This window comes from Xenia sp. Carnegie-2017, unplaced genomic scaffold (assembly GCF_021976095.1).
Source record: "Xenia sp. Carnegie-2017 unplaced genomic scaffold, XeniaSp_v1 HiC_scaffold_21, whole genome shotgun sequence".
NCBI lineage: Eukaryota > Metazoa > Cnidaria > Anthozoa > Malacalcyonacea > Xeniidae > Xenia > Xenia sp. Carnegie-2017.
This window is the reverse complement of record NW_025813484.1, coordinates 670,480-681,037: the sequence shown is the minus strand read 5'-3', so window position 1 is coordinate 681,037 and position 10,558 is coordinate 670,480. Positions and strand designations below refer to the sequence as shown.

Below are 10,558 nucleotides of genomic sequence, written 5' to 3'. Positions count from 1 at the left end.
AGAATACACTTAAAAAAAGAAACGACGTCTTTCTATGAACACTTTACCTAACGAGAATTTAGCATTTCACTTTGGTCACAATCCTTTGCAATAGAAAAAAGATCAGTAAGCAAAGAAAAAAACAAATCGGTAACAATATGAACAATGCAACAAATTGTTTAATATAAAAGATTTTGAACCCAAATCCCTAAATTTTTTCTGTGAAAACCTGCTTTTTCTTCGTATTGCCAACAAAGATTAGAAAATTCATCATGGGTATACGGATAGGGATGGTGACGGCAAACTCCGAGGACTTCACGGTTAGCTCCGACAAATGGTTTCTTTCAAAATGGCGACAAAGTACACGTGTATTTCATCGAAATGTTGTGCCTTGTTTCTTATTTTGTCGGTCGTTTTCGTCGGATTTGTTCATAGCGCTGGCAAGATTCTTGTTCTTGTGGATAATGTTAACACACAGGATACGCATTCAATCTTTCTTGGCTCGTTAAAAGGTATTATTTCAAGCTTTATTATGAATAGAAATTTTACATGGCATTTTTTGAGGCTTGAGCTCAAACTTCTCCAAGACATACTCTTAATTTATTGAAATTGATTTGATATGTAAAGAACAATATGAAGCTATAATTCCTAGACGATTATGATTTCAGCGCGAGGATTTGAACTCACTATAAAATCCGCTGATGATGCAGGTCTAAGCCTGAAAAAATATGGAGAGTTTTTATTTGACCATTTGCTCTTGTTATCACCATCAGTAGAAGGTAATCTTTTATTAATATTACTGTTTCTTTATAGAAATTCATCACCATGCATTGCTTTTGATAAAGTTTTCAATGTGTTTATTTTTTCATTGTTTATAGAATTTGGAGGATCCATTAATGTGAATGCTATCATTGAGTTTATTGATGCCGGTCATAATGTTTTTGTTGTTGCTAGCTCAAATGTTGGTATGATGCTCAGAAATTGATACATGCCCAAACTGTATATGCCTGTTTTCTTTTGATGAATGTACCCTAATTTTAAAAGGGGATCCAATAAGGGAGTTAGCAGGCGAGTGTGGAGTTGAATATGATGAAGAGAAGACATCCGTGATTGACCACATTAGCTATGATGCTTCTGATAAAGGAGATGTATGGAATTGATTTTTTTCCACAAATATGCTGACATAAATTTGTAAAACATCAAAAATTTCTGAATGAATGAAATTAAACAATAAGAATTTTTTATGTATTTACTTCAATAGTTTTCTAATTTTCAGCACACAAGGATATTGTCTTCTCCTTCACACCTGATCAAAAATTCATTAATTGTTGGGGAGACTCCCATTGAGCCTCTGTTGTTTAAAGGTGTTGGGTAAGATTATTCTGTGCAATTTCTGCTGGTAATTTATGAAAATTTCATTGATACACAATCTTTTTATCATTTAGCATGACTGTTGATTCTGACAACCCACTTCTCCTTGAAGTTCTCACAACATCTTCATCAGCTTATTCATATCATCCTCATATATCTATCACTGATTATCCTCATGCTGTCGGCAAAAGTACTTTGTTGATTTCAGCGCTTCAAGCAAGGAATAATGCTCGTGTTGTATTTTCTGGATCTCTTGATTTCTTTAGTGATGAGTAAGGACTTGTTTATATAGATTAATATTGATTTATGTTCATCAGAAAATCTTTAAATCCTATTTTTCTTTGTAATCCTTTAGGTTTTTCCAATCACCAGTGCAATTTGCATCATCAGAAGGAGCAAAGTAAGTGCGATGGACTCGATTTATTGACATGATTGTTGTATGTCTTCATTTATTGAAATATATTCAGAGTTATTTATCCTTTGATTTAACCTAATACTTTATTGTTATTCTACTTTCATAGATTTACAAATTCTGGCAATGAGCAAGTTGCTATTGCTTTAAGCAAATGGGTATTTAAAGAACAGGGAGTACTTCGTGTAGTAGAGGCAAAACATCATCTTGTGGGGCAAGACATTGCACCTCCTGCATACACTATTGGAAATGATGTTGTAAGTGTGATGTCTAATTTGAAGATGAGTTGTTATTAACAAGTGATTAGACCTTGTCATTTCAATGAAATATTTCATAATCTTGGACATAGATTTATACCATTGAGATTCAAGAACTTGTTAATGGAAAATGGGAAGCGTTTAAAGGAAATGATGTGCAAATGGAATTTGTTAGAATTGATCCATTTGTACGTACAACTTTGAAGAGAAAAGGTTCATACATATTTCATGTTTTTCATACTTGTTTTTGAAAATTTCATGCAATACATGATTCCAATTAAAGTTATTTTTACGATGGTATTTTAGATGACAAATTCTTTGTGCAATTCAAATTGCCCGATGTTTATGGTGTATTTACATTCAAAGTAGATTATGAAAGAGTGGGTTACTCTTTTCTGCATAGCCGTAGCCAGGTAATTAACACAAGATTTTAATCAAGGAGAGTGTTTGTAAAAATTGTTTGTAATATTAATATTAAAGATGGCATTCAACTATCATTTCAATAATTTTTTATTGCACAACTATCAGCAAATAATACCAATATTCATTCATTATTTATATTAAAGTAATTATTTACTTATTTAGGTTTCCGTGCGTCCACTCCAACATACAGAATACGAACGTTTCATATTCTCAGCTTATCCTTATTATTCCAGCGCCTTCTCTATGATGATTGGTCTGTTTTTCTTTTCCTTCGTTTTTCTTTATCATCGAAATGAAAGCAAGACTAAAGAAGATTGAAGCAACTCAACCCACTCACGGCAGTTGTCTTAAAATTGTTCTAGTTCTGAGGAAATTTTAATAAATAGTTTTCAGTTATTGTTTCATTGTTTTCTTGCCTACATTCATTTAATGGACGTTACATCTGCGTTGTGCTCGAACCAGCTCGAACCTATTAATGTAAGGAGAAAGCTTTCTAAGTCATCTGTCTTCGACTTACGTAAAAAATTTATTTATTTATGAAAATTTTAGCAACGGCCATGTGGCATAAATTATGGCAATCCTTTGTTTGTACATTCGCGGGCCAGCTGGCTATTCTTCAACATTATGTACCAACAACAATGTCATTTTCTACCACTTGTACTTCTTTCACAATAAAATGAAGAGAAGTATAAGTGGCAGTTAGCGACATGCCGTTCATTGCCACGCACTCTCATTCATTCCAAGTTCTTGAACTTTCTTATTTTAAGTTGTTTGTTCAACAACTGAAGTCAACCTCATTGCATCACCTTCCATTTTCGCAGACAAAACGTCGTGGAGCAGAAACGAGCAACCTCATTTGTCATCGCTAAATATTGTAAGAAAAAAAAAGCAAACCCTCCCTTCTAAACTTCATTATTTAGGCTATCAATGCAACAGCAATATATCTTATCGCCAGTCAGCGAATGATTCGTTAGCTAATCTAGCATAAATGTCTTGAAACATTTTTCCAAATCTGTCGTCCTTTTTGACAAAACAGCGCTGTGTTTCATCCTATTTATAACAGTGTCATAAATCCAATTCGTACGCTACATATTACCTTGTAGGTTTGTAGTAAAAGTACAAGTGATGTTTAAAATTTCCTCGTTTTATGATGTATCCACAGAAACCATGAAATGCTTCTATGTTCTTTGCAAAAGCGACGAGTTTCTGTAAAAGGACCCCTATGTAGGTTTACAAAAACCTGTTTAAATGTTAAAATGCAAATAACATTTGAATAATGCTAAAATCTCCTTCATTGACGCTAAATTCTGCGGTTTTATATATTGGTCGTATTGGAACACAAGAGTGCACAGTTTCAAAATACATTTGAATGACAATATTTTTATGTGCACAGTTTACATGGTCAACAAATATCAGTAAAATCATTTTATATGTTCATTTGTATTCAACGCTATCTATTTCGTGAAAGTCTAAAGTAAGGAAAGAATACAAGTAGTGGATTTATGATTTATCGCAAAATATAGCTTACCATAACGGCTCAACCGTAACAACATTGTGCAATTCAATACTACCTGGTGAGCTAGGTTATCATAAATTTGTGTTCATCAAATGACGAAAAAGAAATGGGACCTTTCTCAACTGTTTCTCCTGATCTGACTGAACTTGGAGAAGTTCCACTGACATCGGCCAAAGAAAGTATTGTCAATTGTCTTTCTCCATTCAAACCGTGAATGTATGATACAATTGTTACCGAAGTGTTCATTGAAGACTTTAATTTTTACTGTCATACAAATATTAAGATAGTGCAGATATTGATATCAAGAAAAGTGCGTGCGTCCTTCTGCTATCTCTGTTTTGACGGAAGATGATTTGCATCTATCAATAGTGCTCAGCGATCACCCGTTGACACGCAAACTGACATCTCGACACGCAACACGTAAAATTTTAAAAATTATACTCTAAATATCCAAGATAAATCTTTTAAAAAGAATATTTATTTCTATAATTTAACAATTAACATTTTGAGTAATTAGACTGATTTTAACAAGCCATCGTTGCTTGCGTGACTTATTCAAACGAACTTTACACCGTCATATCATGTTATCAAAGTTCAACCAGACTTCTCAATATCTGAATTTTTAATTTGCTTCAACGGTTTGCCAAATTTCCCCCCTATATTGTTTGAGTAGCTTTCAAAATGCTCTTGTGATGAGATATCACAGCAATGACTAGTTAATTTACCTCATTGTTAGGCTGAGAAGCTGTAACGTCTCTTCAAGACTCAAGAGTGAAGTAAAAGTTTGATTCACCTCACTCGACTATCATCAATAATTTTAATTTTCTTTCTTTTACTATATTTTTGACAATTTTTTTAGAAGTCTAAAAAAAGTTTTAGAAATCTAGAAAGTTTGATGAAGGTCTTAAATCTTTGCTATCTTATCAGGGTATGTATGGCAAAATTTTATTCAGCAAAAATCTGTTACATCCGTACAAGCTATGGTAATTGTCTTCCTGAGACACAGACAACCCTTAGAATTCAGACGGTGGACAACAAGAGAACCGTTGACGTTTAGAATGTGGACATTTACATTGTAGACATAAATATCGTGGAGAGCATTAAAAAACACTTACGGTGGTGTAATGAATGAAACTCAAAATCGAAATCAAGTATCAGCCGCCTTTTTTAGAGTCAATGTCAAAAAGAACCAATTGGACATTTCCAGTGTTTACGGGCTCAGAAAGATACAAGCTCTGCATGTCGCTGTTGTTTCTGGGAATTTAATCCTAATCATCTTATCATGAATGGCATTTTTTATTTAGTTCCAACAAAGCTTGTTTTCGTATTGACATGGCATCTTCATTGATGACCAATCATTTCTCTCTGTCTTTTCCTTCACAATTCAGGAATCCTCAGAAATCCGGGATTTAGTATGAACGATCTTTCATACTCATATACTGTTGTTGGACAATAATAATAGATTACGAGGAGAAATTCCTCGATATCTGTGTATCATCTTTCACAGAATGACGTCACGGTGTTGTTTTGGGCATGAAAGAATGAATGTTCACGATTTGTCAAATGGAATGATGCAAACAATCTGCTTGCAATTTCTGCATTAACAGAGGTTCTTGATGTCTGATTTATTGGATAATTTGCACTTGTGACTTTGCAATTGCTGTTCTAAATTACAAGCTTTTACTTTCAAATGAAATTTTAAATTCATAGCCTACTTAAAAATTCTGTCATAACCGTAAATGCTTGCTTTGCACTTTTATACGGTATGTCTACTAACATGTAACTTCCTTTTGGTATGTACCTTTTTGTCCCATCATGCATCTTGCTCCTCTGTCTTTTTTTTAATGAAATGCTTACGAGCTTTTAGAGTGATGATGTTAATTTTCTTGCTTCATTCTTCTCCTTCAATGCTAATATGATTATGGAAACATAAAACTCTGTGTATGTTTTATAAAGGAAAACACCGCCACATTGTGTGCTGCTTTTTTTTGTGTTTGCAAAATGTTTTTTCACATTCACAGTGAAAAAGTGAATTCTTAGTTTCTTCTAATGGAATGCATTTCGACAATTTTTCGTTAAAGAATAAACACATTGTTAATGAAACTATACATGGTGTTGGGCATAAGCGAAAATCTAATTTCCGAACATTATAGGGGAACAATCCTCCTAAACTTCTTCCCCCATCCCTTCACCATTTGCTTCTCGGAGTACATCAGCATTTCTGGATCTTCGCCTGTTTGTGTTCAGCAATCGTCTCTCATGTGATAAAGGTAGCCGTGGGCTTATTCAACATCTTCAGGATCACAATTAAGGAAAACAAATAAGTTTGTGAAATGCAAATGCATCACGACAAACTAAAGGAACAATAAAAGATCAATTTGTTTCTTTCTTTATGTGATGCTAGCCATATATAAGTATTACAGTTCTTTTTATTTCTTTACCTATGTATACATTAAGAATTGTTAACAATGTTTATTAAATGTCAATAAAACCAACAAAGATTAATTAATCGATTACAAACTTAGGGAAACAGAAAACAATTTGTGAAAGAAAAGAGAAACAAAAAAATGAACGGTCTCGATGAACGGGAATTCCTTGCAGAGCAATCGTGAGTTATTTCCAACAGCCGCCTTTAGGAGCCCGACCTCCGCCAGGGGTAAACTGACCTCCTTTATAGAACGTCCCTCCACTTGAGCTTGACGATCTAGAACTGGTGCTTGGACTGGGAGTCATATAGCAGCCTCCTGGAGGAGCCCGACCTCCGCCAGGCGTAAACTGACCTCCTTTATAGAACTTCTCTCCACTTGAGTTTGACGATCTAGAACTGGTGCTTGGACTGGGAGTCATATAGCAGCCTCCTGGAGGAGCCCGACCTCCGCCAGGGGTAAACTGACCTCCTTTATAGAACTTTAAGCCAACATTAGATGGTGGTGTACTAGGGCTCATGATACTAGGGCTCATAATACTAGGGCTCATGGGATATGTTTCTCGAGGAAATGCTTGTGTATCCATGTAGCTTCTAGTAGCATGTATAGCAGCTTGTCCTGAAGATAATAGATAAAAAAGATATTTAGACATGCTGTACATCATAAAGGACTAATTGCCAAAACTGTTGCCAATATAAAGATCTCTTTATACCTTGAAATATACTTAGGTTCTAAACGGTCGAGTTTTATTCTTATAACTATAGTATTACCACATACACAAACTTTACTACGTCAATTCACATTGCATCGGTGTTTTGATGCTGCATAAGCATAATTTACAAACTGCATGAGGAATGTTAATTCATTGTGTGATATAAATTATTAGTGTTGACTCATGACTTGTGTTAATTTATGACGTACGTGTATCAAGTCAAATACAACTCTACAAACTTACTCTCCGCTTCCAATTTATGCATTTGTTCTTTTGCTTTGATTGTTTCATTGATTCTATTAGAAAGCATTTCTTTCAGCTTTTTCAGATCCTCGTCGACAATAGTCTCTAGTATCCAAACTAAATTGCTTGTTTTTTTTGTATAATCGCTGATCAATGTATCGGTCATAGTAGTCTTAAAATACTGTGACATCTCTTGGCTCGTTTTGTATCCTTTTCTTAACTCATTTTCCAGTGCTGATCTGAAATCATCTCCTGCTTTTATAAGAATTTCTCTTTCTTTGGCTTCTCTGGATAGAATAGCAAGCTGGTTTTCTTTTCTCTTTGAATCGAGCTCTCGATCAGCAAAATTTTCTAAATTCTCAAGTACGTCATCTTTATACATTTGCTCGAGGTCAACTTTATCAGTACTTTTTCTGAATTCGTCAAGAAGTGAATTCCTTTTTTGAGATAGTGTTTCCTCGATTCCACTTTTTACTGGAACGTGGATATTTTTAAACGCTTTGATAAGACTTTCCTCAAAATGCCGTTTTGCCTCGTCAACTACTCCCCGTTGAAGTTGAGTAATCACGGATTTTACATGAACAATATCTCCGTCCTTCATTTCTTTAACAAATTTCTCAAGCAGAAATTCTGCGTTTTCTGCATTGACAACAACAGTGCCAAAGCGTCGTGGTTCACTTACATCATCCTTTATCACACCATTGAGTTCATTCAGAGCTTCTTTGAATTCTGGTGATGTGGAATCGATGTGAAGCTCGCGTAGGTCTTCGCTTGGCGCTGGGAAAAAACAGACGTTGATGCTTTCAAAGGAAGACAGCAATTTCTTACGCAGTTGGTTTCGTTCTTTTACTTTTTCGCCACGTTTGTTTTCTTCATCAAAAATTATAGCGAATGCTTCATCCTTTGTGCCTAAAGAAAGCAGCAAAATATACAAGTTACAATCATATAGCAAACAGTGAATTTTAAGAAAATGAGCATGTTATATACACTTGCATTTCACGAGCTACTTTACAAAGTTTACCGTCATAATGAAAATCACGTAAAACGATATGCAAATGTCCAAATTTCACAGTGTCCTCTTTAAAATTCATTGACGACACGCTATTTCCAACTTCCACTAGAATTGCAAGTTCGTTTAAGATTTGATTCTTCTGCAAGCCACCTTTCCAGTTGAATAGTATAACTTTAGAGAGCAAGATAATCGGAGTCAAAAGTGTCGTATCACTGTCTATGTCTTCGTCTCCTTGTCCTTCTGTGTCCACAAAAAAAGCTCCACCACCATTTTCAACTTCCTTCATAATGCCTGCAACTTGAACACCCTTTGTGCACACATCTATTGCATCAGCTGTATCAAAAACGCTGTTACCAATTATGCAATTCATTAGAAAGGACTTTCCCTGTCTAGCTGGTCCAAGAATCGTCACGAAATTAAGAAATTTCCGTGAAGCAACATTTGAATATTGCAAGAGCTGTAGCGCAGAGACTTTAAGATTCTCGCCATTTCGCTTAATCCAAGGGAAACTTTTACCCGAATCCTTTATTCTATATATAAAAATAAATAAATTGAACGTTTAAAAAATAAGTGTTCAGTTATTTACGGTGGCTCACAAGGGACACCACACAAAATAATAAGAATCATACAAAATAAAGATATTAATACATACACAAAATACATCACACATACAAAATAAAGATGCACACACAAAATACATTATACACAAACAAAATAAAGATATACACACAAAATAAAAATATACACACAAAATAAAAATACACACACAATATATGGTCACGGGCGCTTGCAGTGTCGGATAGCTGAATACTATCAGTTTATTATTAGGTTGTAATCAGATATGTGTAGTTGTGATTTTAACATGTGGTCGACTAGTACTTGTCGTCGTATTTAACGAGGCATGAGGTAGAACTTTTCTGTCTGTACTTCTAAGTAAAATATGATAATGCCAGTTTGAACAGTGAGTAACATTGAACTTAGTGGAAAGCGGTTATTTGACATATTCCAATAATTACACAGTAAAATTTCTGAAACTATTGAGTTTCAGTTCGTTATGCATGAAAGCATGAAGCATGCTTTTATTTCCACATTTACTTTCTTTCATTTTTCAGAAATTATTATTATTATTGGCTGAAGTCTATTCTGCCCGTAGAGTTATAGAATTTGTAAGAATCACGCATATGAAATATACAGTGTTACGTACGTAACTTTTTCTTTTAAATAAGAGTTTTATCATCTCATTCATCTGATTGCTGTAGTATACAGCGGGTTTATTGTAAAAGATTTATGAAACAAAATAAAAATTTAAGTCTTACCTTATTGAATCCAAATTCATATTTATGGTTTTCGCACAATCTGCGCGAATTGCTGGTTCACTGTTCTAAAACTTCACACTAACGATGGGACTGTATTTTGAATATAAAATTTTAACACTTCAATAAGATATTTACAGTGTTGTGCACGATTTTACGTTCCAAGCGTTGGTTCTTCGCGATACGGAAGAATTAAATTGATCTCGTTAAGATTGCGGACAACCGTCAATCCTAGAACTGCGTTTTCGAAATTTATTGCCTTCTGCAATACAACTCTAATTCATCAAATTTGTATGACCAGTTCATACACCAATAACTACAACTTTTCCGAACTCCCGAACCAACGCTTCCAAGCAATATTTATGTGTAATTATTCGGAAGTGGTTTTTGGGCGTCTACATGACTTGCAACTACACCATTCCGTTTATACCTACATCCTACCGCAATGACGCATTGCGGTGAGAAAGTGTTCTCTCACCATGACTATACTATTTTACATCAACATAATATCCGTTATATCTTATAATCAAAAATATGACACAGTCACACACTACATAACATAACCTGACAATTACAACACAATGGTCTTTAGAAGAGCGTTTTCTATACACTATGTGTAAACGTTTGGGTTAGTAGTTGATTGTTGTATCTCCAAAGGGGTTTGCTATAACCCGGGCGATGATCGGGGACGCGTCTATTAGCTTTGTGGTCAGCGGCAGAAGCCTTTACATAATAATCGCTAATAAGTACAATATGTTCCTTGTATAAAATTCCATAACATAAATCAAGACAAAGTATATAGCACAGTGCCCACATTGTATTATATGTTCATTTGTCTTTTACAAAGCTTGTTTTCGTATTGACATAGCATCTTTATTGATGACCAATCATTTC

General features: G+C 34.5%; 2 protein-coding genes and 1 long non-coding RNA gene across 3 annotated transcripts; 1 reads left to right on the top strand and 2 right to left on the bottom strand.

Moving 5' to 3' along the window:
* Positions 1-296: 296 nt before the first annotated feature.
* LOC124444917 (dolichyl-diphosphooligosaccharide--protein glycosyltransferase 48 kDa subunit-like) lies at positions 297-2,846 on the top strand. Its single transcript, XM_046995608.1, has 11 exons — positions 297-491; positions 648-758; positions 858-944; positions 1,024-1,127; positions 1,256-1,350; positions 1,425-1,622; positions 1,706-1,750; positions 1,872-2,019; positions 2,112-2,232; positions 2,326-2,432; positions 2,605-2,846. Exons 1-11 carry the CDS (start codon positions 314-316, stop codon positions 2,758-2,760), a joined length of 1,350 nt encoding a protein of 449 aa, XP_046851564.1. The 5' UTR covers positions 297-313; the 3' UTR covers positions 2,761-2,846.
* Positions 2,512-3,964, bottom strand: LOC124444918. Its single transcript, XR_006948054.1, has 2 exons — positions 3,539-3,964; positions 2,512-2,911 (listed from the first exon to the last, which is right to left on the bottom strand). It is a non-coding gene; the product is annotated as an uncharacterized LOC124444918 (long non-coding RNA).
* Positions 3,965-6,331: 2,367 nt separating this feature from the next.
* On the bottom strand, positions 6,332-10,153 carry LOC124444916. Its single transcript, XM_046995607.1, has 4 exons — positions 9,668-10,153; positions 8,361-8,881; positions 7,340-8,248; positions 6,332-7,002 (listed from the first exon to the last, which is right to left on the bottom strand). The coding sequence occupies exons 1-4, from the start codon at positions 9,685-9,687 to the stop codon at positions 6,572-6,574; spliced, it is 1,881 nt and encodes a 626-aa protein (XP_046851563.1). The 5' UTR covers positions 9,688-10,153; the 3' UTR covers positions 6,332-6,571.
* Positions 10,154-10,558: the final 405 nt, after the last annotated feature.